At 47.4% G+C, this 27,363-nt stretch overlaps 1 protein-coding gene across 2 annotated transcripts in view; it reads left to right on the top strand.

Moving 5' to 3' along the window:
* GEN1 (GEN1 structure-specific endonuclease) overlaps positions 1-27,363 on the top strand; it is a 246,755-nt gene that overhangs the window by 102,126 nt on the left and 117,266 nt on the right. For both annotated transcript variants that reach the window (XM_086926301.1, XM_086926299.1), the window contains exons 9-10: positions 20,646-20,682; positions 20,772-20,852. In XM_086926301.1, coding sequence (XP_086782427.1) covers positions 20,646-20,682; positions 20,772-20,852 — 118 coding nt within the window. The remainder of the gene's footprint in view (positions 1-20,645; positions 20,683-20,771; positions 20,853-27,363) is intronic.

Genomic DNA, 27,363 nt, shown 5'->3' with positions numbered 1-27,363 from the left:
TTTCTTGGCGCTTCAAAAGACAAAGCTCTAAATAGGTTGAAGGCTTAGATGGAATAGGCTTGTAAGAATAACCATGTTTTTAGCTGTTTCCTGAATTGAAGATGGGAATCAGTAGACCATATTGGGAGAGGGAGAGAGTTCCATGTTTGAGGAGCCAGCGTGGAAAACCGGATCCCGCCATGTTTAATGCGCTTATATCTGGGAATGGTCAAAAGGTGTTGACCAGAGGAACGGAGGGTGCGGGGAGGGATGTATTTCTTGATCCTTTTGGAGATGAACTTAGGACCTTCATCTGACAGTGCCTTGTGTACGATGCAGCCTAGCTTAAAGACACTGCGTTGTCTCACTGGGAGCCAGTGCAGTTGTCTAAGCAGTGGCTTTACATGTTGGCGAGCCGGGAGTTGAAAGATTAACCTGGTCGCGTGGTTCTGGATTAATTGCAGACGTTGTAATTGATATGCTGGAATTCCAACGTAGAGTGAGTTAGCATAATCCAGTCGCGAGATAAGCGCAAGAACAACCAAGGTTAATGCTTCTGTTGATAAAAATCTTTTTCATTTTCTTTATTTTTCGTAGCATGAGGAAACAGACTGACACCACGGAGCTGATCTAGGATTTCATTGATAAGTCCTTGCTTATCATGACCCTCAGGCTGTTTGCCGTAGGTACTGGTTCAGGCGGGGAGCCTAAGGAGGGAGGCCAGAAGTTGGCGTTCCAAGGGTTGAGGGTGCCAACTGTCAAGATCAGCTCCGTTTTGTCTGGGTTCAATTTTAATTGGTTAGCGTTCATCCAATTGCTAATGTAAGTCATAGTAGCCTGCAGGTTGGATTCTGATAAACTTGTGGATTGGCTATTAAAGATTAATTGCAGATCATCTGCATAATTGAACACCAGAACATTCATTTCCTTCAATGCGGTGACCAGGGGCTGCATGTACAAGTTGAACAGAAGGGGGGGATAGGGAGGAGCCCTGTGGGACTCCACAAGAAAGTAAACCTTTTTTTGAACAGAAGTTGGCTAAGCGGACGGATTGATATCTATCCGTCAGGAAGGAATGTATCCACCTCAGGACCTGGCCCCTGACGTCTGCGCTGTGGACACGATCGATCAAGATGTTATGATCGACCATGTCAAATGCAGCGGACAGGTCGAGGAGGATCAGGGCCTGGGGGGAGTCAAGGTCTGCTCCAGTGCGTAATTCGTCCATGACTGTCAGAATGACAGCCTCGGTCGAGTGAGCAGGCCTGAAGCCCGCATGGTGGGGTCCAGATGGAGTGACTCCTCGACAAAGGAGCTCATGCAGCCAGCCACGTGTGCCTCAAAGATCTTACTCAGATAGGGCAGGAGAGATATCGGGCGGTAATTGCTCATCACTTGTGGGTTGGCGCCGGGTTTCTTTAAGATGGCGAGAATCTCCGCATTTTTAAAAGAGTCGGGAACAGTGCCGCTGCTGATTGAAGTGTTAAGAAGAGATATAGGGGCATCAGGGCAGTCACTGAAGGCTTCGCGTAAAATGTGAGGGGGGCCACTATCGAGGGGGGAGCCTGATTTGACTTTATTCATCAATTTGAAGAAAGATTCTGTGGTAATGAAAGGAAAATGATTAAGTTGGGCTAAATTTTGACGGGGTGGAGAGAATTAGGCGGGTATATTGGACACTGGAATGCTGGCTTATATTGAAATAATTTTTTTTTAAAAGTAATGATTTAGCGAATCGCATAGCTCTTGGGAGTGCACTGGTTGCGCAGAGACTTTCTCGGGGCCTGCCAGTTCATCAACAATTGAAACAATCTCTCTAGTTTTGTTGGCAGAGTTCAAGATTTTCAGCGAGATAAACTCGGTTTTAGATAAGAGAACAGAGGTTTTGTATTCTTTAAAGAGAGACAAGTAAATTAATTTCAGTTCAGGCTCATAATGCCTTCTCCATTTTCGCTCAGCTTGTCTGAGACTTAATTTGAGTTTCTTTATGGCAGGTGAAAACCATTTTTGAGCGTTGTGTGTTCTGCGTGATTTGATGTTTTTCAAAGGAGCGACTTTATCGCTGGCCGATTCGAGCCAGGCAGTAAGATTTTTCGACTGAGTAGAAAGGGGGCTGGCTTGGGACGGGGGGACTGTGTTAATTAGGATGGTTTGGAATGTCTCGACTAAGGCTTGACTCCAGTCCATCGCTTTCACGCTTCTTGGTCTGGCGGTAGGAGCCGCAATAATGTCAGGGATCACGCAGGTTATTAAACAGTGATCTGACCAAGTGCCAGGGAGGATTGCAAATTGTGTGATGTCTAGGTTTAGTGACCACACTTGAGCTTAAATATGTCCCTTGTTATGCGTAGCGGCATGTGCGTGCTGGGAGCAATTTAGACTGATCAGGGATTCCGTAAATTCTCGAGAGGGAGTACTTTCGTTTATGTCACCAGGCCAGTAGTTGAAGTCGCCAACGATCAGCACTCTGGAGTGATTAATCACCATTTGGGCGATCAAGTCGCCAAAATCCTGAGGGAACGCTGGCATGTGTAAAGGCGGTCGATAAGCGACCACACATGCCAAAGAGGAGTGGTGCGATTCCAATTTAATTGTCAGGATTTACATGTGCAGAACTTGTGTGGTTTTAAGTATAGTAAACTGGTGCTTTTTGTGAACTATTGCGGCTATTCCCCCTCCCATTTTACCTGCATCCCTGTCGGCATGTAGTATATAGTAAGGTTCGGGAATAGCCACTCAGATGTCCGGGGAGGAATCAGGGGACAACCAAGTTTCTGCCAGAAAAAGAATGTCCGGTATATTTATATCAATCAGGGAGAATATCTCTAGCTGGTGTTTACCAAGGGAACGAGTGTTGAGATAGTAAATTGTCAGGACACGGCCCTTGTTCATGCGGAGAGTGGGCTCGGTGTCAATTTTGTCATGTGAATTAGTGCAGACAGGTGCTGCGCTGTAAGGCAGGGATTGTCCAGAGTTGGCCGGTCTGGGAGTGAGGGTCAAAAGTTCCTGCTGCGCTAAAGTGTTCATAAAAGCTTTGTCTTCCCGTAATTGCCCTGAAGAAGTTTCAGCTGAGCAGACGAATATGTCGGAAAACGGGCATGATGGCTGGCCCCGGGCTGCTGCAGACGGGCTTGCCTTTGGCGCGCCGTCGGCGTGCCCTCTGCGCGTCGGCCAGCACATCCGTCTTTATGGGGAGGGAAGCGGCTTCAACACTAGACCGCTCACTCGCGCCCCAACCGGAAGTGTGGGAAGATTTAGAGATAGTAAGGAACCTCCCTCGACTTCAATTGAGCCAGGCTCGCTGTGGACCGGGGAGTTAAGAAAAAAAACCAAGACGTGGGTGAATAGCCGTTAAATGCGCAACTAGCGCTGCTGTGAAAGTTCCCAAGTCTGCAAATTAAAAACACAATTACAAATAAAAACACTAATGCCAAAGTCTCATTGAGTTTCGCCTTGGAAGCCTACCAAATAAGTGGAGCGCGTCCGCTGCGCGTCGGCCAGCACATCCGTCTTTATGGGGAGGGAAGCGGCTTCAACACTAGACCGCTCACTCGCGCCCCAACCGGAAGTGTGGGAAGATTTAGGGATAGTAAGGAACCTCCCTCCACTTCCATTGAGCCAGGCTCGCGGTGGACCGGGGAGTTAGTTAAAAAACCCAAGAGGTGGGTGAATAGCCGTTAAATGACCAACTAGCACTGCTGTGAAAGTTCCCAAGTGTGCAAATTAAAAACACAATTACAAATAAAAACACTAATGCCAAAGTCGCATTGAGTTTCGCCTTGGAAGCCTACCAAATAAGTAGAGCGCGTCCCACTTCCACATGCTCTTACCTTTCTCATTCTGAAATGACATTTGTACAATTTGAATGTAGTCTAATTTGACTGCAATTGAATCAAGAGTTAAATTCTGTTTTACTGCCATGGGGGCGCTAGGACCCCTTGATGAACTACCTTTGCCGCTCAAACGAATCCCTGGAAATCTAGAGCCCATAATTCAGAGATGTTGGTTCTTTGTTTCGACCAGGATTCTTGGAAGCAAATTAAATCATAGATCGATATTAAATGCAAAGTGTCCTTTTGTGTTAAATACTTTTGTAATTCTTGCAAAACTCCACACAATGATCTTGAATGCTGACTTTTTGTTTCAAGAAGATGGGTGTTACAGTTGGCTTTATTGAACTATAGTTTACTTTCTAGTTAGGATAGAGAATTGTTAGCGTGATTTAACACCGAAGCTACCCACTTCCCGTTACCCTCTGGGTTGCTATCGTTCATCAAGGTTCCTCTTCCCACAAATAGAATCTGTATTTTCCTGACCGTAGGAAAACATTAACATCTAAACTAGAGTCAACATGTTCCTCCCTTCCTCGTGTTTTTAAAAAAAAATTTTTAGCAAACTTTGCCTGTGCATATATGTTTTTTTTGGGGGGGTGGGGTTGTTTTGGGTTATTTTGTGACTGTCACATGACCCTGGTGTACCCTGTGGTAACTGGTCTGCTTAAGTCAATGCCTCATCCCAATAAAGTCTCCTTGGCTTAAACTCACTCCGTGGTTGCTTAATCTTTCCACACTACTTTGATTGACTCTCCATCTTCCATTGCCTGTAGTAGGGGTTTATTATCCTCATTGTAAATTCAACACACTTGGTGTCTTCTGAGATGATATAGGATTGCTCACAAACGGATGTCATTAGCTTTAGGATAGCACTTCTATTCAAACTGTCTCAAGTGCCTTCTGACAGATATTTGGGAGGGGATGTTAAAATGGTGTAGTAAATACGATGAAATATGTAAAGTTAATTACAAGACGGCTCTAACTATTTAAAAAAAATATTACACACTAAGACCACCTACTGTTCCAAAAGTGTTTGTGAAGCCTGTATCCCCCAGAGATGAGGCTTCAAAATCATGCACAACCTCCATCTGTGGACCTAATCAATCAGCCTACTGGGGTTTCCCAAGAACGCTGCAATGATCTGAAAGAGTTCTTCATTGAAACAATATACTCAAAAAAAGAGGCTATCACAGAACGCCTTTTAAATTGGATTAAAAGGTTAGAGGTGAAAGGAGCAAGGCTACATAAAGTTAGCTACATTTTCTCCTTTAAATCATGAGTCCTTGCTACTACTTCTGACTAATATAAAATCAGGATTCTCTCGAGATCCTTGTTTGCATAGAGTCATGCAGGCTACAGCCCATGCTATGACACCACTCAATGACGAATTAAATTCCTCCTTGAGAAGGGGAATTGTTTCTGATGACTTTAAAAAAAGCCATAGGGGGGCGTGGCCAAGATGGCGTTGGAGTAAGACGTGCTTTCGAGTCTCTCCGGCGCCCGACCTGCTAAGCATTGTATAGCATCACCTACGGGGTGCTAACCGACCCTGAGATACCCGCAGAGGCCACTGACATCGGGTGGAGCGGTCCGGAGCTCCCGGCGAGGCAGAAGGAGACCGGAGAACGCCGTTGCGGGAGGGTCGTCATCTGGCCTAATACGCACAGGTCTTGCGTGAGGGGGAGGCCGACCTGTGAGTGCAGAGGCGCCGGCACCGGCGGGGCATGGCAACGCGAGGCCGCGGGTCGCTCCTGCCCTCCTTATCGTATGCCAGTGCTGCGGCGCACCATCGAAGCACTGAGGCGGTATTGGGCGCTCTGTTGCAACTGCCCCGAGGGACTCGGTGGACAACCGGCCACGTGAAGAGTGCACCTCGGACTATCGGCGGAGCCGTGAGAGACCGGCAGCGGCCAATAGTGGACGGCGCCAAGGTAGCTGCTTGCAGCCACTGGGGGAGAGGGACGTCCCCACCGCACCTGCGAGCGACTCATCACCCTGAGGTGCTGCCCGTAGCGTGAAGCAGCTACGAGCCGAAGGAACTGTCCCTGCACTGTGGACCCCGGTCCGGCGGGTGAGCAGAACTAGAGGCCTATTTCGCCTTGCGGGCTGACAGTCTAACCTGCGCTGTCCCCTCGCCGGTGGCTGAGACATAGTTTTGGAAGGTCAGCGGGGGAGCGTGGCTGGAACAGGGGGTCCGTTCTCATGGCCCTGATTTACAGAGGCGGAGACCCCGGGATCGGTTGCCGGAGGACACTGCCCCTGCATTGACTCTTGGGCGCTTCTGTGGCGGGAAGCTTCTGAGCCGCCATCTTGGTCGGGCGGCCATTACCTGTGGCGCAGATACGCGGCAACACGGAGGCCTGAATACCTGGTGAGGCCTTACGCTGCGCCTGAGCACTCCTCGTCCCTGGTGAAGGTACGATAGCCTTGGTCCCGCGACGAAGCCGGACCTCCATGATGTCCACTGTACTACGCAAAGGAAGGCCGGGTAAGGACGGTGCCTCCAAGTCATCGCAGCAGCCATCTTCCCCCGGGGCCAGTGGTTTGTCTAGGCAATCGGACGAGGAGGCGCCCGCCACCAAGGCCTTCATGACGGAGCTGTTCACCTCTATCAAGGAGGACATATCTGAGCTTCGCGCCCAGCTGGCGTCGGATCTCCGGGAGGTGCGGAGAGATGTCGATGGGATTGGTGAACGGGTGACGACCCTGGAAGATCACGATTTGAGTGTGGCAAATGATGTGCACCAACTACAACAGGGCGTTATTCGCCTTACGGAACAGAATTTGGATCTGCAGGCCCACGCGGAGGACTTGGAGAATCGTTCCCGGAGGAACAACATTCGTATTGGGGCGGTCCCATGCGACGGTGAAGCTGGAGACCTGCGAGAGTATGTCCAGGCCCTGTTCTTACAGATCTTGGACGAGGAGGACGTGCAGGAAATTAAAATGGACAGGGTACACAGTCGGTCTGCCTAGACGAGGGGGTGGCCCTCCCCTGGACATCCTCGCCTGTGTACATGACTTTCAAATGAAGGAGTGTATCCTACGGAAGGCTAGAGCCATCTCCTCCTTACAATTCAGGGACCACCGCCCGCAGCTCTACCAGGACTTGGCGGCATCGACGCTCCAGAAGAGGAGAGAATTCCGTCCGTAACTGCTTTCTTGCGGGAGCGCAGCATCTCGTACTCCTGGGGGCACCCCTTCCGTATAATATTCCGATGGCAGAACAGGCTGGCACAAATCCGCTCCCTGCAGGTTGCGAAGGATCTTCTGGGCCTGGAGGACGTTCCTCCCTCTCAGGCGGCACATCCCTCCCCGTCGAGGAGACGGCATCGGTCTTCCTCATGGCATCGAATTGGTTCTTCTCCAAACCGGAGGCGTCTGGACCGCACTGCTAGCTTGCAAGAAAGGGGTGCTGCGGTGGCGTCGGTGGCCTCGGCCACATTTGCAGATTCTCAGCAGAGCTCTGGAGCAGCGTGATCCCCGATTTCCTTGATGGTTGGGCGCCGGGGGGTCTCTGGCCCTAAGGTCCCGGGGTACTATGGTACTTTTGGAGGAGACACCCCGGGCCGTGGCCCTGGGGGTCCCCGAATTGGTGCCTCCACCCCGATTCCAGTCTGATGTGGACCTTGTGACCCGTGGCCCATTGGAACTGCTGAGTGCTTTGTTCAGGTTTAGTGCCTTGAGTTATGTCTTCTTGACTCTTTGTTTGCAGGGGGGGTTGGGTGGTGGGGAGTTCTGGGGGTTGGTACTGCAGGGGGAATGTTGGGGTTGGGGTTGGGGGGAGGGGGGGTGTGGTGGCGACCAAGGATGGTGTGTATGGGATGTTGATGGCGCTAGTGGTGTCCTCCTTTGCACTTATTATCTTGTACTGCACTGAGGTCTCTACAATTTTTGCTGTTTGCATGGGGGAGAACTATTTGGGACGCTGGCGAGGGGTAAGTACGGTTCCCCATGGACGGAGAGTGCTTAGGACTTTGCCCTTGATGTCTTTATCCGATTGTTCTCAGTCTACGGATCTCAACGTGTCATCTTATCAGGGAGGCTCGGAGGTCTGGTGCATTGGAGTTACTGGAGTGGGGGGGTGGACCAGAGTATGGGGGAGGTTGTTGGGAGGGGGGCCTGATCCAGGGGTGTGTAGACTGGTTGCAGGCGGAGGCCGGGGGCCGGGCTCTGGGTCTCTTAGCAAACACACAGAACGGAGTCTCATGCCGTCACCATGCCAGTTAGTATAGGTACCTGGAATGTGAAGGGTCTCAACTCCCCGCAGAAACGCCAGAAGCTCTGGAAGTATCTCTCAGATCACCATCTGGATGTAGTTGCCCTCCAGGAGACCCACTTAGCCAGGAGAGATGAACTGAGACTCCGTCATAGAAATTTCCCCCTTATCTGTAGGGCGTCAGCACCCACTAAGCATAGAGGGGTGGCCCTCCTATTTCGGGCCTCTCTCCACTTTCAACCCCTGGGAGTGAGCGGTGATAAGGAGGGTCGTTGGCTGATGGTGAAGGGGTCATTATATGGCCGCCAGTGTACATTTGTTGTGGTTTATGCTCCGAATGCTGGCCAAAATGGGTTTTTACAATGCTTGATGGACAAGATGGGGGGCTTTGTGGAAGGGCACTTGATACTGCTGGGGGACTTCAACATGGTGTGGGACAGGGACTTGGATAGCTCGGGGGCGCGCAGGGCAGATACTGGGGTCTTTTCGGAAGAAACGCAGCAACAAATAGGCGACTTGGGATAGGTGGATAGCTGGCGCTTCGTACACACTCAGACCAAGGATTATACATTCTTTTCTCATGTCCATCGCTCGTACTCCAGCATAGATCACATCTTTGTTAGCCAGGCCCTCAGGGGAGATGTCCGAATGACTGGTATTTTCCCACTCTCATTATCGGATCATAGCTTAGTGGTGCTTGGGTTACATTGGTCTGCAGGGGGGGGGGGCGGCTGGCGGAAGTGGTACTTCCCAGCAGCGTTGGTACGGGATGAGGTGTCCTGTAAGGAGCTGCGAAAGGCTATAGGAGATTTTTTTGCTCTTAACCCACCTTCCGATACGTCAGTATATACCACATGGGATGCGTGCAAGGCCTCCATACGGGGTACGTGCCTCGCCCTTAAGGCGAATCTTAACAAGCTTCGGCGGAAGGAGAGGGAGGCTCTGGAGTCGGAGCTCGCTACACTGGAGCGGGCGCACAAGTCGAACCCCTCTAGGGTGACCCTCCGCCCGCTTACGGCGGTACGAGGGAAGTTGAGAGCCCATTACAACAACCGGGCTGAATTTACCCTCCTACGTCTTAGACGCGTCTCCTACTCCCAGGGGAACAAGGTTGGGCGCCACCTTGTCCGGCAGCTTCGAGATAAACGCGAGAGGGATTACATTGGGGGCATACAGGACCATACAGGTTCTGTTCGGCATAAAGATGCAGACAAGGCAGCCATTTTTGGCCGCTTTTACGCAGACCTCTACTCGAGCGACGCCCTGGATCCAGAGGCCCAGTCTGCGTTTTTGGGTGGTCTTCCTATCCCACAGGTCTCCAGGGAATGGAACGATTTGCTGTCTTCCCCCATCTCTAGGGAGGAGGTACTGGACGCCATTAAGGCTCTGAAACTCCACAAGGCCCCGGGTCCTGACGGTTACACGACCCTGTTTTACAAAACGTTCGCATCGGACATCTGCGATTACCTGGTTTCCCTCTTTAACGCGATGGCATCTGAGGGAAGAACCTCGGACACCATGGCTGAGGCCCTGATTACTATCCTCCCCAAACCGGGGAAGGATCTTACCAAATGCGCATTTTATCGCCCAATAGCGCTCCTCAACCTGGACGCTAAGTTGTACTCATCTATCCTTGCTAGCAGGCTGCAGGATTTGATGCCGGCTCTGGTCCACCCGGACCAGTCCGGATTTATAAAAGGTCGGCAGACTCACGACAACTTGCGGCGCGTAATCCATCTGATTGAGAAGGCTGAGCGGTTTCGCATACCGGCGGTGTTAGTAGGGCTTGACGCGGAAAAAGCCTTTGATCGCGTTGACTGGGGCTTTTTACACCGCACGTTGGAAGCCTTCGGGTTTTCACCCCGATTCATAAGAATGCTTGAGGCCAATTACAACAACCCCACCTCTCGGGTGCTGATTAACGGACACAGATCCGGGAGTTTTCACCATTCCCGCGGAACACGTCAGGGCTGTCCGCTCTCGCCACTTCTCTTTGCGCTCAGCATAGAACCGTTGGCTTTAGCGATTCGGGAGAACGAACGGATCTTGGGCCTCCCCTTTACGGGTGAGCAACACAAGATTTCGCTCTTCGCTGACGACGTATTACTTTCAGTTCGGGATCCGGCGTTATCGCTACCCCATGTCCATACAGTGCTGTCTGATTTTGAAACGGTGGCGGGGTTCAAAGTCAACTTCGATAAATCATATATTCTGAACTTAACCCTACTGCCCGAAGAGGTGCAGCGGATTCGGTCGCATACCCCACTCTCGTGGTCGACCTCATCCCTGTTCTATCTGGGCGTTCGGCTGACCTCTACCCTGGGCGCGCTGTTTCAGGCCAACTTCCCTCCGATGCTGGCGGCGATACGTGCGGAATTGGAGAGATGGAAACCAAAATATATCTCGTGGTTGGGTAGGATTCATGCGCTTAAAATGGTCCTCCTACCTAAACTCCTATACCTCTTCCAGGCACTGCCCATTCCGATAGGGGTGGATTATTTCCGCCGGCTTAAGACCTTGATGTTGAAATATGTCTGGCATGGCGGTCGGGCGCGACTTTCATATGCGGTTCTCCGACGTCCACGAATGGAGGGAGGGGTGGGGTTCCCGGACATGCACTTGTATTATAAGGCTGCCCAATTAAGAGTAATGGTAGAATGGTCCCAACAGCTTTCACAGAAGCACTGGCTCCATATGGATCGGAGTGTGGCGGGACGATCCATTTGGGATCTAGCCTGGAAACCTAAGGTGGACCGGCCCAGAAACCCGTATATTAGCACCCCCACCAGCACGGTGTTGAAGGTCTGGGACACGGTCAGTGGCGATGATCGATGGACCACATTCCCGTCCCCATTTACCCCTATCCATTTCAACCCGGCCTTCCCTCCGGCATTGACGGATGGACCCATTGGTGTCTGGAGAGAGGGTGGCTGTAGGGCCCGTACCCACCTGTTTCACGGTACAACGCCTCTTACTTTCCATAATTGTATGCGGGACTATGGTGTTATGCCTACTGAGCGCTTTCGTCATCTTCAGCTCCTCCATTGGGCGACGTCCCCTGGAGTGGTGGATGCCGCTACTAGACCATTGACGAAGTTTAAAACCTTTATTCTTCGCACATCCACCATGAAGGGGACGATCTCCTTTCTGTATGGGTTGCTACTAGACACCGCAGTGTCCCCTCGACCTCGATATATGGACCACTGGGAGAGTACACTTGGGAGGGACATTTCCGGCAACGAATGGAGGAGCTTATGGCGGGATGTGGCGGCACATAACCATTCTACTGATCTTAGAGAGGCTCATATGAAGCTTATATTTGATTGGTATCTGTATCCGTCCAAGTTACATCGGATATTCCCAACGACCTCAGATAAGTGTTGACGAGGCTGCGGGATGTTGGGTGACTTCAGCCACATCTGGTGGGACTGCCCCACCATCCGGCCATTCTGGTCCGAAATCCTCTCCCACATCAAGGATGTGCTGGGTTACCCACTCCCGGACTCAATGGACTTTGTCCTGTTGGGACTCAGGGATCCGCAGCTTGAACATCAAACGAGAGCTGATAAGCGCATTATGTGGCTGTGCCTGGGGGCGGCCAAACTAACTTTGGCAGCTGCTTGGAAAAGCCCGACGGCTCCGGCCATTTCTTTATGGCATGCACGGCTATGACGACTACTGAGTATGGAGCGACTTTCAGATATCTTTATGGGGAAATTTAAAAACATCATGTTCAATTGGGGACCCTTGGTTAGGTTTTTGTCACGAGGTTTGCCTTCGGCAGTTTGCCCTTCGGCGCTACGTGCGCTACACCTCTTTCAAATGTAATCACCTGTCTGTATGATGATGTTCTGAGTGCTTGATGGTCGCCACCACTGGGGCGGGGCGGGGGTGGGGGGGAAATGGGGGGGGCGGGGTGTTGAGTTGGGATTGTTGTTCTTCTTTTAGTTGCGACACGAATCACTTCTGCAGGCGGACGGCCTGGCCTTTCTCTATGATTGTGATCATGATTGGGACACCCTTTTACTTCTGAGAACTTTGCACTAGCCACTGAGACATGGGTGCGCCTCCCGAGCAATGTAGACTGGAGTACCATCTCACTTGCCTTGCTTTTGACATTGCTGGTTGCCGTCCCTTTTGATGTACTTTTGGGCTTCTTCTTTGCAGTAATGTTCTTCAGCACCCCCTGTGTGGGGTTATATGGCGGAATGTCGCCTGTTCCTTTATTCTCCTTCTCCTTCTTTTCTTGTCCCCTTTTTTCCTCTCTTTTTTCTACTTAAACCTTGCAAAATACAAATAAAAATTTTACCAAAAAAAAGCCATAGTGCTACCATTATAAAAAACTGGTGATGATCAAGAGGTTTTTTTGGAACTGCTGCTGTATCTTCTTATTGCCTTACTGCACAAACTCCTGGAATCATATGTTGCCCAGGAACCTAGTATGCATCTGTATAATTCTAAGTCCTTTGACCCTCAGCAAGTAGTTTTTTGTCCTAAACATAGCACTCAAACTTTGACACTATCATTCATTGGTGACTTTAGATAGGACTTAGATGTCTCGGCCTTGGTTAAGCTTGATTTGTCTGTAGCCATAATGTGTTGTCCTGCTGTGCAAGGGCTACTGCTATTTCTACGATGGCACACAAATGGATAGCTTTTTTTGTAAATAACAGAACCCCTGCAATCCATTTGACCTAAGTTAGGGCATCAGAAGTTACATTTGATTATAGGGTTCCACAAGTCTTGGCCCTCTCACCTCATCTGTTCAGCATTTACATTCCACCTGATAAAGGAACTGACTAATAGACGGTGTCTGATTTTTAATTGTACTGACGACGCTCAGATTTTAATATGGTTTTATGGCGAAGATACATCCCAGCACTTAATTCAAGATATGATGCCCTTTATCAGAGGCTGAATGAGGAGTAATTATTTAAAGGCAGAGAAATACGAAGTAGTGGTTTTTAATGGCAAAACCACAGCCTGGTCCAATCTTTACTGGCCCAGTGAAATGGGGCCATTACTGGTTTTTAAGCTAACAACAAAGAACTTGGGAATAGTGGTTGACTAACAGCTTTCTTTAAGACCACAAAGTAATGCTGTGGTCTGAAAATGTGTTTTTATTTTACGCATTGTCAAGAAACCACAATAATTTTTCTATGTATGCAATGAGGACTGCTATGGCAGCTGTCATTGGTGGGAGATTAGATTACACATGTTACACTTACCATGGCCTCCCAAATTGCGAGATTGCAAGATTACAACAGCTTCAGAATGTAACTGCCAGTTTTGGTATTCAAGATCCCTGACAGATCACACACATTACCTCTTCTGAAACTGCTCCATTGGTTACCTGTGAAGCAGCATATTCACGTTAAAACGTGCTGCTTAGTTTTTAAAGCTTTGCAACGCTGGAGCTCACAGGATCTAGGTCCCGTTGCATACACCAACTGGTCCAGGCAGACTTGTATTTTGGTACCGTAGAGGATGTCTATACCTTTGGTAGGAGGTTTTGAGGCTGTTGTGAAAGACCTGGGACTTGCCATCGTCTCTGGTAATTCATCATGCCATGAGACTGAGAGACTGAGCCATCACATGGCTGAGGTGATTCCGTGAGGGATCTTTCAGGTGATCTGGGTATCAATCAATCTATCAATCAGAACATTTGTAAAGCGCACTACTCACCCGTGAGGGTCTCAAGGCGCTGGGGGAGGGGGGTGCTGTTACTGCTCAAAAAGCCAGGTCTTGAATAGTCTTCTGAAGGTCAGATGGTCCTGGGTCTGCTGTAGGAGGATGTGGAGGGTGTTCCAGGTCTTGGTGGCGAGGTGGGAGAACGATCTGCCTCCGGAGGTCACCCTTCGGATGCGGGGAACGGTGGCTAGGGCGAGGTTGGCGGAGCGGAGCTGGCGGTGTAAAAGGGGAGTCGTCAGTTGAGGTATGCTGTATCGGTGTTGTGGAGTGCCCTGTGTGCGTGGGTGAGGAACTTGAAGATGATCCTCTTGTTGATGGGAAGCCAGTGCAGGTCTCTCAGGTGGGGTGTGATGTGGCTGCGGTGAGGAGTTTGGCCAGGGCTCCTGCGTAGAGGGCGTTTCCGTAGTCCTACCTGCTTCTGACGAGGGCCAGGGTGACAGTTCTTCTTGTTTCAGTGGGGATCCACCTGTAGATCTTGCAGAGCATGTGGAGGGTGTTGAAGCAGGAGGATGAGACGGTGTTGACCCGCTTTGTTGAGGACAACGTGGGGTCGAGGATGAATCCCAGGTTGCGTGCGCGGTCGGTGGGTGTTGGTGCTGTTCCCAGTGCGGTTGACCACCAGGAGTCCTCCCAGGCCGAGGGGGTGGAGCTGAAGATGAGGACTTCTATTTTGTCGAGTTTAGCTTCAGAAGGCTGTACTTCATCCACTCGGCGACGGCTGTAATTCCTTCGTGGAGGTTGGTTTTGTGTGTGAGGGGGTACTTCGTGAGGGAGAGAATCAGCTGGGTGTTGTGGGCCTAGGAGATAATGTTGAGGTTGTGTAGTCGGGCGACATGGGCGATCGGAGCCATGTAGATGTTGAACAGTGCCGGGCTGAGGGATGAGCCTTGGGGGACGCCGCAGATGATCTTGGTGGCTTCGAAGCAGAAAGGAGGGGAGGCGGACGCTCTGGGTTCTGCCAGAGAGGAAGGAGGTGGTCCAGTCCAGAGCCTTGTCTCGGATATCAGGGTAGAGAGATTGGAGAATCCCAATAAAAAACTGGATACCAAGCTTGAGATTTCCATATGGGTGTCACCAAAACTAGGTTCGCTATTTGTCTCTGGGCTTGTGCCCTTTACCGGACAACTTAAGAAACTGTAAATCATTTCTCCCTTTTAGTAAGATGTTGAAAACTTGGCTATTTAGAATCTGAATTGTGGGACAGCATATCTGTGACTGCCTTTCACCGGGAAATCTTTCGGGGTAGCTGTATGATAAACGAGTTATCATTGAAAATGGAGTAAATGTGTACCCCTGCTCCAGGATCCCATCCCGCAGAATTGCATCCATTGCTACCACCAGCGGGCCCAGTCTCCAATTGAAGAACCAATCCAGCTGGTGGTCCAGGCAAGACGCAAAGAGATCCCACGTGAACAGGCTCCATCTGCGAGCGAGAGACTTGGAAGAGTTTGTTGTTAAGTTTCTACATGTTCAAATCTTGGAGATATCTGAAGTTCCAGTACGCTACCTTATTGGAAGTACCCAAAAGGTGTTCTGCCGTCACCGATACCTTGTGGGCAGGGCAGTTTTTCCCAGAAAGTATTGGCTTTGTAATACACCGGTTCCTTTGTGCAAGGTTTTGTAGCTGTGATTCAATGTGTTTGACTACAAAAAGCAGTTATTTTCTGTTTGTATTTGTTAAAAGGATGCTTGAAATTTGGTGGTTTCTTTTTATTATTGTTAAGGTAATAACGGCATTTGTAGCAGAATTCCATCTACTTCTGACACTATCAAGCAAACCGAATCTTTCTTTGCCATGTGGTCGCCTTTTCCTGTTTTTTTCCACAATGGAGCTCTTCTCTGCTCAACTGTGCAGGAGGGAACGAGTTTGTGACGCCAAATAGGTTCCTCACTGGGCTGTTGAGTCCATCCACAGCCTGCTCTAGGCTTGCTGCCTAGATAGCAGGAACACTGACACGGGTACAGCTACACGTAACTTGATGTCCATACACCACCAGTTGTAGCCACAGGAGGGTAACAGATTGGTCTAGGTTAAGGATGGATTGGAATTCGAATCTAAGTGAGCACCACAGTGTAGTCAACCTGACTGGCTATCAGCAGAGAGGGCAGCTGCTGTGCTGTCTTGTGCATCACTTGCAGTTCTGGGTGAGTCAGTAGGGCGCAAGCGCAATCTGACTCTCGTTTGGCGTCGAAAGGAAATGACAGGATCTTCGGATTCTGGATGCTGAATATGTCTGTCTACCTACCTGAAACGCACCCCTTACATCCTTTTGTGCAGGCTGTAACCATATAAAGATATTTTGCATGAGTTACTTGTTGACATCCTCTAGGTTGGTTGCATGGGAGCCCCTGGACTCACTGGACTGTGCACTAAATTCTAGAAGTCTTTTGGGGAGATACTAGTCCAGTACAACTTCTTCCCTCTGAAGACTTTTAGCAGGGTGGGGCTTATTTTCTGACTCGCTTCAGTTTCTTATATTCCTGATCCTCAGAATGAACAATTAACGAATGCAGTGTGGCTCATCCCACCCTATGTCACTTATGAATGTATATTGTGTAATTCAAATACCTTTCCCTTGAAATGCGGAGTTCCCCAAGGATCGGCACTCAGCCCCCACCCTTTACAATCTCTATATATGCCCTCTCACTGAGAATATACAAGCTTTTGGTTTGTCAATTGTTTTGTATGCAGACGATACCCAAATAGTATTATCCATTTAATCAGAGCAGTGTCTGAAATCTCAACAACTTGTACTTGCTTATGGGAAGTGGCCCAAGTCTAGCATGTCTCTATATGTCACATTTCGAAGGACTATTCATTCTCTGTCCAGAGAATCCGTACAAACCTAACATCCTTCTTTGGCGGTGCTATATAGATGACAGACTCATCTTTTGGAAAGGGGACCTGGCTACATGTGAGACATTTTGCACCTGACGGGGAACCCCACAAAACATTCTGTGGTTTTCATCTAGGCCGTTTTTCTCTGCTGGACAGTATACCTTATGTACAGATTTGATTGGAAGTGATTGGTGTGAAAGTGTATGTTCCTGTGTGAGAGTAGTATGTTAGTGTGATTAGTGTTGTGAAACCAGGGCTTTCTTCTTTTTCCCTCTTTTCTTGGGTTGTTTAGGAAAAAAGTTAATACCAATTTGTATTATATAAAATGTGTTGAATCATATAAAATGGTGATTTATGTATTTAAATGATGGAAACAACTTTATATGCTATATTTGTCTAAAATGGTTAAAAGAATAGAATGAATTCAAAAAAAGTAAAAAAGAAAAAAGAAATAAACACTTGAAAATACAATTAAAAGAAATTGTTATTGCTGTGTTTTGGAGGTCATAGAAACCGAAATGAACTATGCTTTAATGTATAAAGTATATAGGCCATGAGGGAATCTATGATTGTTGTGATTATATTTTCCCCTCTTTTCCCTGGCTTTAAGTATCTTGAGAGGGGGTCCCCTTGTTCATGGTATTACATTTTGCACCTGAGTCAACACCTTAAACCCCTACCTGAAATTTTCAAAAACAATCACTGATAAGGAACTACCGTTCCTGGATCTATTGATCAGACAATGAGCTAGTAGTAAGCTCATATATATAAAACATATAGACAGGAATAGCTTTCTACTTCACAGTAGCCACCTCCCAAAATCCCTTCAAGACAACCTACCATATGGACAGATTCTGCGCCTGTGACGCATTTGCAACAGACTAAAGGGTTTTGATACACAGGCACAAAAGCTGGCCGTAGATATGGAATCAAGACAATACCCTAGGTAATGTGTAAAAACTGCACGTAAACAGGCTAGGAATTATAACGGAGAGACTCTACTAGAGCCCCGCACTAGACAACAAGACAGGACTCTAACACGTATCACTACCACACACCCCAGTCAAATAAGGTACACAAAATAATTAGGAAATACTAGAAAATCTTACAAATTGGGCACCTATCATGCCCATCACCTAGGTTTGCATTTAAACAAACTTCTAATCTGAAGGAAATGCTAATACACACATGCCCGTGAGACCAAAAGGGGTCAGATCAGAGATTACTATAAGATCTACCCCCGTAAAAGGATTTTTCCCATGTGGATCATGTGTTGCCTGTACTTTCACAGAAAGCTCTAGGGAGATACCTGTGAAGACTAATTGGATGTGGACACAAAAATCACACACCAATTGAAACACAAAAAATTGTCTACTTGATCACTTGTCCATGTGGTAAACAATACGTAGGAATGAACACATGCCCTATAAATTTGAGAATACATGAACATCACAGCCCTATATGCTGCAAGAAATCCAATACAAAAATGAGCACACATTTCCTCACTGAGGGACACACTGCATAGGATATACGATGGACTGTGCTAGAAGCATACCTGAACATGAACCAGCATGCCCTCTTTAGAAGTGAACAACAATGGATATTCCGCCTTTCATCGAATATCATCGGTCTCAATAATGAAATTCCTTGGCCCGAAATATAAATTAGATCACAATTAGTGAGTGACACATGTGTGTCTACATTACCATCCTCACTCACATAATAAACAATTGTTCAAAGGAAAACATTTCCTTGAGTCACTCCAGAGCATCTCGAACCCAGTGAACAGAGTTCCTTGATCCTGGTTGCAAAATTGAGATGCAGGGTTCAGATGAGCGATGCATCGATTTTGAGTCTGCAGTCGAGGTGATGCGTCGATTTTCTTCGCGCAGTGACGGCAATGCGTCGGGTCTGATGAGTGTTGCGCCAGTTCTGAGTGCGGCAGTTCTGACGGTGATGTGTCCGGTTAATTCCACGTTGAAGGGGCGATGCTTCGATCTTCTCCTCGTAGTGGCAACACTGAGTTGATTCCGAAGCATTGGTTCCGGATGCATACGGAGGTTCCAAGTGTGGTGCGCCGATTCTATGATACATTAATTTCTCTGGTCCAAGTATCTGGGTCCATTTCCAATGAACCAAGCACAGGAGCAGGGGCAGAGACTTTGATAGCCCTGAGTTATAAACAGGAGGCAAGCCAACACGCCCTTGGAGATCACTTTGATTGCAAGGCTGAGCCCAGTTCTCCCTCAGTAAGGTCAGAGAGCAGCAGGCAGCACAGCAGAAAAGCAGGTCTTCCTGATAAGCAGTCCAGCAGAGTGTCTGTCTGTGATGCAGCAGAGCAGTTCTTCTGTAAGAGTTCAGCTACAGGTCCAGGTGTATCAGATTTGGTGGGGTCAGAGCCCGAGTATTTTGACCCAGTTGTGCCTTTGAAGTGAGGATGACTTCAAAGAAGGGTCTTTGAAGTGCAAAGAAGCCCTGTCTTCCTGGCCCTGGCTCCAGGCTATCAGTAGGGAGTAATCAGCCCTTTGATTGGGGACTGCCTATTCAGGTGTGTCAGCCCCTACCTCCCCGCCTGCCCCAGAAGAGCCATCAGAATGCAGATGGGTAATTAGAATCACCGAAGCTTCCTGTGTTTGTGGCTGTCTAGTGGGAATACACAAAGTTAAGCTGCCACTCACCCCAAACGTGTATTGGAGAAAGGCTGCAGGAACACAGAGCTGTAAGAGCAGGAAAATGTCTAATTTCTAAAAGTGGTATTTCTAAAATAGTAAATGTATATCCAAGTTTACCAGTAAAGAGGATTTATCATTACCATTCCAAAGATATAAAACATGGCTCAGCTACTCCTTTCTAATCAGGAAATACAGCCTGAAATGGTATTAAGGCATTCTCCATGTTTACCTGTGAGAGGAGTAGACCTTACAGTAGTGCAAAACTTAAACGTACATTTCATACCTTTTACCTACATAGCACCTTGTCCTGTGGGCTACCACGGGCCTACATCAGTAGTGACTTATGAGTAATAAAGGGGAGTTTTAGGCTTGGCAAAGGGGTTTAAATGCCTAGTCGAAGTGGCAGTAAATCTGCTCTCACAGGCTCTGCAGTGGCAGGTCTGAGACATGTTTAAAGGGATACTTGTGTTGGTGGCACACTGAGTGCAGCAGGCCCGCTAGTAGTATTAAATTTACAGGCCTGGGTATATTGGATATCACTTTTCAAGGGACAAGTAAATTAAATATGTCACTTGCGAATAAACCAATGTTATCATGTTTATGGGAGAAGCACATGCACTTTAGCGCTGGTCAGCAGTCGTAAAGTGCTCTGAGTCTTAAGGCCAACACAAAGAATCAGCAAAAAGTGGAGGTAAGCAGGTAACAAGTTTGGGGGAAGATCACCCTAAGGCTGACAGGTTCAACACACACAGACCAACAGGTTGTGGAGATTTCAGGAGATAAGAGTACCCACTCTAAATATGTAACCAACAGCAACTCTTCTAAACCTGTGCTAATCAAAACAATCATTACAAAATGTTCATGAGCTATTAGTTCAACTTTTGATCAAGCAATGTTGAACTAATAAATCATAAAAATGTGGTAAATATTATTTTGATTTCAATTTATTGATTAGGCTTGGAAGTCGTTGGTTACATAAATTGTGAATAAAACAATGGACAATCATGGGGAGGGGGCTAGTTGATTTATCCAATATTGTGACTGCAGCATTTGCTGCACAGTTAGGAATTTTCTAATCTTGCCTCTTAATTTACAGATCTCTTTCAAAATGTTTTGAGTTAAAATGGATGAAAATATCACTGCCAAAGAGAATACCACATAATGTGCCTTTTTTTGCTGCATAATTTAGATAAATATGTGACATCATTTGGTCTTTCATGTCATATAATCCTAGTAACCCAGCCAGTGGTTAAACTGTTTGGGGCTGTCATTATGATAATGAAATTCTTATTTCATAAGGAACCATGAAACTTTTTGTGCAAGCATTTAATGTATACATATAGCAATTAAATTTTAATGGAAAAAGTCAGTTTAATTTTATCCAAGTCAATATTATTCTGTTTGCTTTTCAGGAAAGCTCGGGCATGTGCAGGCTTTCCGTTCCGAGAGGTAACTAAAAAAGGCGCATGATTATTTTTCATTTAGTTGAATTTGAACGAAACCCTTTTGAATGTGTTTTTCTTGTTGCTTTTTTCAAGGTGATACATGAATTTCTGGTTTCTAAAGACAAGCTGACTAAAAGGATCACCTGGTTGCGGCCCAATATATTGTCTTTTCAGGTACCAATATTTTGGATATATTTGCAGTTGAACAATCCATAAATGAGGGCACGTTGTTTATGTTGAGAAATGTATATTACCAAGCAAGTTCTTCACAGTAAATTTCAGTAATGAACCTGGTGAAGGGAAAAGGAGCTGAGTGCTACCTCTTGGTATGTTGGCAAAGGATGTTACCTCCTGGAGGCAGACTCCAAAATTTTGAAAACCATCTTAAGCATTACTTTCCGTAATTCTTCAACAAAATTCCATCATGGGTACTTGAATGTGATAGTCTGCCTCCAATTTGAGCAATGTGGAATACCTTGCGGTTTTTCAACACAGTGACCTGAAAGTGAAACACAACTGGGTGATGCTCCACAAATTATATTATTTCCCTGCAGAGTACCTGCCTCTGATATAAAGGGGGTGCACTCAAAGTGTGCCTTCGTCTATAGTCCATTCATCAGATTATAGAGTGTCCGCCAGTTACAGATAATCTCACTTATCATTGTTTTTCCTATACCACTGGAGTGCTGTCGGCTGGCCATCTCATTAAAACTGTGCAGTCTGCCTAAACCATGATCCCCACTCCACCGGAAGCGTTTGGTGTGCATGGAGTAATTCTGTAGTATGAACAATGGGAATGCCCTTCCAGTTTCTGTGTCCTTGGAGTAGCCCTTGGCCTTGTGTCTCATATACCTCATCCTTGTTCAGGTTCTGCATTTACTTTGCTTCCAGCCCAGAACCATTAATTGAAGACAGAAGACTGCCAAAAGCTTCAGCTGTGTCCATATTTTATTTATTTGCATCCAGCTCATGGTCATACACAATGAAAGATTATTGACGTATCTCTCTGTCTTGAGCCTCTCTGTGGCCCGATGGAAATCTGGGATCCACTTCCACCTGTATGCCGATGATACCCAAAGCTACTGGTTGAAGGTAAATTGAATTTGAAGGTTGTATCTCTGGACGATATCACATTCCTGTCCAGCACATTGATAAGCATTCATTCATGGATGTCAAATCCCCACCTCAAACTAAACCCTGCGAAACATATATTCCTTGTGATCTCTCCAAAGAAAACCAGTCTGTACAAGATTGGATGGAATTCCTCTCAGCCTTGGAGTGTCAAACCTCCATTGTTCACAATGCCAAATCACTTGGCTTCACCCTTGACAGCCAACTCAGCCTCCAGAGTCACTGCGCAGCAATAGTCGAGAACACTCGGTTCCAACTAAGGCTGCTATTGTGAATTGGGCAGCTCATGTCAGAATGGGACCTCAAATCAGTTGTACAGGTGTTGGTACTTTCAAGACTTGACTACGGGATCTCTGTCCTCTCAGGCATCCCCATAGTCCACTCAGAGCAATTCTTCATATTGCAGCCCGCTTTGTTATCGGTCACAAGAGATTTGACCACATCACTTCCATCGTGCTGACCCTCCAATGGCTTGGTGTTGAGGCGAGAGCCCAATTTAAAACTGCCTGCACCACACACAAAGCACAACACTCCTCTTCGCCTGCGTACATAACAAATTGTGAAAAAAAATGAACATTTAGGGCACAAAACAGGCTTCAAGAAACACTGAGACTCTTCTTCTCAAAAACCCCTAACTGCAAAGGAGACTGATTCATGAAACAGTCATGTACTAGAATTTGGAACTCCAGACCTCCTTATGATCACATGCCATGCTACCTTCAAAAAAGATCTCAAAGCTCTTGTCTTTAAAATGCACTTATGTTAACATTTGTTTGTTCCAACTCTGCGTAGATTTATTCCGATGTTGTATCACAGTTGTACTCCTGCACTGATTGTTTCGGATCTGCACTCATGTACAGCTTTTCTCCCTCTTATTCATGATACGAATTTGTATCCTTAATGTACTGCTGTTCCGATTGTTCTCTTGTAAAGTGGTCTGATGCCTCTAGGCCATGTCCGTGCTATATAAAATCTCAACAACAAATAAATTAAGCTTCTGCCAGTGTTTGCCTTTCTTTTGCTGACTTCAAAGTGAGACAATTTATGTGACAATCCATCCTGCCGAGTACCCATCTGAATGGACAGGCTGTAGGATGTTATCTTTCCTAGCATACAACAAAAATAAACTGTGCTTATATTTCAGAATACATCCGAATGAGAACAGTAGAAATTAGGCATTTTTTTTGTAATTCTGAAGTGTGATGGAAACAAATATTTCAATATTATCAAAACGAATCAATACATTAGGTGGCATTTCCACATATCATTTGTGCCCAGTAAAACTGTATCTGTGCAAATTTTAATGCCCATTTTTAATTGGAAATATGTTGTCTGTAATTGCAGTGCGCTTTCACACCATGCATACTCCACTCTATGCCACTCCACTTTACACTACTCCTCTCTACAACACTCAACACCACTTCACTCTACAGCACTCTGCTCCACTTTGCCCTTCCACTCTATGCCAGGACACTCTACGACACGGCTCGCCACTCCACACTACTCTGCTCCATTCTACACGCACTCCACTCCAATATACCCTAACTCAATCTACCCCAATCCACACAAATGTATCCCAATCCACTTCACTGCAATCTACCCCATTCCACTCTGCCATTCCCATCTACCATATTCTAATCCACCCTAATCTACTGCCACTTATCTCCACTCCAATCTACCCCACTCTACTCCAATCTACCTTACAACACTCTACCCCAATTTACCCCACTCTACCCTACTCCAATTCACCAAATCTACAGCGCTCCACTCTACTGTACGCCAATCTACCCCACTCTTCTCCGCTCCAGTCTAGCCCTCTCCACTCTATCCCAATCTACCATGCTCCACTCTACCCCACTCCACTCCAATCTATCCCACTCCAATCTACCACATTCTACTCTAATCTCACCCACTTCACCCCAATCTACCCCATTCTAGTCTAGCCCAATCTACTCCACTCTACCCCATCCTACTACAATCTTCCCTACTTCAAACTACCTGGCTCCAATCGTTCCCACTCCAATCTACCCCAGTCTACCCCACTTCTCCCCAATCTACCTCACTTCATTCTAATATACCCTACTCTAATCCACCCAATCTACCCCACTCCAAATGCTCCACTCCTCCCCACTCCACTACAATCTACCCACTCCATTCCAATCTACCCTACTCTAATCCACCCAATCTACCCCACTCCAATTACCCTGCTACCTCCACTCCAATCCTTACCACTCCATTCCAATCTACCCAACTCTAATCCACCCAATCTACTGCACTCCAAGTACCCTGCTCCCTCCACTCCAATCCATACCACTCCATTCCAATCTACCATACTCTAATCCACCCCATTCCAAGTGCCCCACTCCACTCTGCCCCGCTCCACTCCAATCTATCCCGCTCCACTCCAATCTACCCAAGTCCACCCCACTGTTCCCCAATATACATCACTCCACTCTGATCTACTGTACTCCTATCGCAATCCACCAAAATCTTCTCCTGTCAACACTAATTCACCCAAACCTACCCCATTCCACTCCACCCCTTTCCACTCCAATCCACCCCATTCCACTAGTCTATCTCCCTCAACTCCAGTCTACCCCACTCTTCTCCAATCTATCCCACTCTTCTCCACTCCAATCTACCCCACTCCATTCCAATCTGCCAACTCTAATCTACCCCACTTCAGCCTAACCATCCCACTCCAATCTACCCTCACTACTGTAAACCATTCGAACGTACTCCACTGTAAGGCAATCTACCCCACTCTACACCAATTTAATTTAATTTAATTTAATTGCGGGTTTATATAGCGCTAGGAATCGACTCCCGGAGGAGTATCTCCGCGCTTCGACCGCTGGGGAACCCGTCCCGGCTCACCCTGAGAGATGGTCCCTAATGGGTATCTCTAAGGTGCAACCAAGCATCCCCGGCGGTCTGGGGGGGCCGTTGTGAAGATGAGGCAAGCTAATGCCCAGAGTTGCCGAGTGTGGTCCCTGACTGGAGTAGGCACCGAGGCGAGAATTATCGAGCCCGCTGACCCTGGTCCACGACCCTGCCGCGTCGGGAATCGAACCCTGGTCCCGGGCCGTCCTCTGCTTACGGGTCTGCCGCCTCCAACCAGTGAGCCACACCACTCTACTCCAATCTACCCCAAGCCAATCAACTCCACTCCATGCTACTCTAAACCAACTTTCACCCTTCACGCTAACCCAGTCTACTCCACTCCATGCACCACCAAGCTGCCCCAATCTACTCTACCAGAACCTATCCCACTTCAATCTACCCCGCCCCACTCCCTGCCGTTTAGCTATGCTGAACAGCAGCCACACTGGTGTACAACATGGCAAAAACATATTGCCAAAGCCAATAGCTCTCGCATAGGCGAGACCAATTGGCTTTGCCAGTGTTTGTGTTAATGGCGTGTGCGCATGCTTCCTGGATTGTCTAGGTCTTACTGACACCCAAAGAAGTGGGACAGGGGACTGACCATATTACCGGGTTAAAATATGGTGTATTGAGTCCCATTGAATGACGTTTCAGAGCTGGAATCGGTTTACAGAGTTATCGCTCCCATTTAAGGTTGGAGTATTGGATGTTTATAATTGATGTGTAGTGTTAATTTAGTTTGCTGGTCTGCCAGGTGGGTTTTGTGCCTTGCTCCCCACACCTGCATTCCACACCCCCATGCTGCCTGCACCTATCGCCCCTCGTTTAATGCCCGCGCTGCTGCCGCCATGCGACATCTGGCGCTCACGTGCCAAACCGGGCCTTCAGGCCCAGGTCGGCACAGGTGACCAGAAGTACATTTTCACTTTCACATTCCTGCTCTAATTTTGTGGCAGGGGACTGGTGTCGCTGGGTCACCTTCCTGTGAGGAGAAAGTGGCGCCTTCCAGTCTGGCTGCCGGCGTGTGAAGATGGGGCCGAGGCCGTGGGTTTAGAAACGCACCCAGCACTGAAGTGGACACATGGGCTTGTCCACTAGCAGGCCTTCTCCCTTTCATGACCGGCTAGCTGCTATATTTTTAAACCACCCCGCTTCCTGCAGCCCCTGAGATTTTACTCTGAATCGGCACAGCAGAGCGCTGTAAGGTATTTTATAGTGCTTGTTTCACTCCAAGGGTGACTCAAAGCACTGAAACTTCTCACTCCAAGAATAATTATGAAAGTGACATTTCATCTTTCTTTAAACGTTTCAACCAACATGAAATACGACCATTTAATAGCTATTTTGCTTTTAAAAAAACTCATTGCTTAATACCGCGCTCTAACGGAGGATGTTAGGCGCTATAAAATAAGTCGGCTCAAGTCCGTAAAGTCGCCCACGTTCGTCGGTGGCAGACGGTGTGGGTGTCTGTGAGCTCCAGACACGCCCGGTGTATTTCTAGTTTCCCACCCGTGGGTGCGTCTAGAGTTCTGGCTCGTGGCCCAACTCTAGGAGCTCAGCTGGCCAGACTGTGGGGAACCTCTCCGGTCTGCTGGGTATCCATCGATGTAGGCAAAGATACATGACTGTGTCCAAACACGGACCCGTGGGGTTGCAAAGCTTACACAAAAAAATAAAACGTTTCAAACCAAAATCTAATTTTTCCAAACAAAAACATTTTAATACGTGCAAATGCATGAAATTATTTTTTTAAAGCAAATTAATTTGATTAAACGTTTATATAAAAAAGGAACACTGTTTTAGAAATTGCAATGGATACGAACAAACATTTGCACAAATAATCTTTAATGCGCAATCCACATTTGCAGAGGGTTGACTAGTTTTTGATAGTTTTGCTGGTCCCTCTCCGATACCTGGAAATATCTCTGCCAGAGCTGTAACCCGAGTCACGCGCGGCCAATGGCTTTGCAGATTCATGAATCAGGCGCATTAGGGGTACATTATGACGCTGGCCCGCATCCTACAAGTAATGATGTTCTCACTAATGTCTGTTCTCTGTGCAGCAGGGCGTGTCTGCTCTTCTGTGGAAATGAAAAACGGGCTAGGCATGGGCCCAGACACCAGGCATGGGACCAGACGCCCACAGAGCCTGAGCATTTCTGCTGTCATCTGTCTACATTACACTACTGGCGTCCTACAAACAGGCTGTAGCCTTTTTATTTCCAAACAATGTTGCAGGTCAAGCTGAAAACGTAGATTTTTTTTAGCGTGCTTTATAAGTGACACTTTAAGGCGCTACAAGATAAACATGATAACACCTCATCATTATTTAAGGCCATCTGCTGTAAGAAATATAGATAAACAATGCCCAAAGTGTAAATCTTTTTATTATCCGTAGTAAGTTCCCACTAGATTGCCTTTTTCAATGTATTTTCGGAACTCCTAAATCATTGATGGAAATATCGACTTATTTGGCAGTAGGCACAGAAAGGAAAGTTATACCCATCAAAGTCAGCTCTAAATAAATCAATTCAGTTGGGCTGGAAGAGTTTATGCCAAGTTATTGGTCCCATTAAACAGATTCAATATCATGCGAGTTGTCTCCTCCCCCTCTGAACATTCAGGACAGTGGGTGACCGGACTATTTCATTCTCACCTTTCTCTTTTT

The sequence above is a fragment of the Lissotriton vulgaris genome, chromosome 6 (assembly GCF_964263255.1).
Source record: "Lissotriton vulgaris chromosome 6, aLisVul1.2, whole genome shotgun sequence".
NCBI classification, from domain to species: Eukaryota; Metazoa; Chordata; class Amphibia; order Caudata; family Salamandridae; genus Lissotriton; species Lissotriton vulgaris.
Note: the sequence above shows the minus strand (reverse complement) of the source record. Positions and strands in the feature narration are given on the sequence as shown.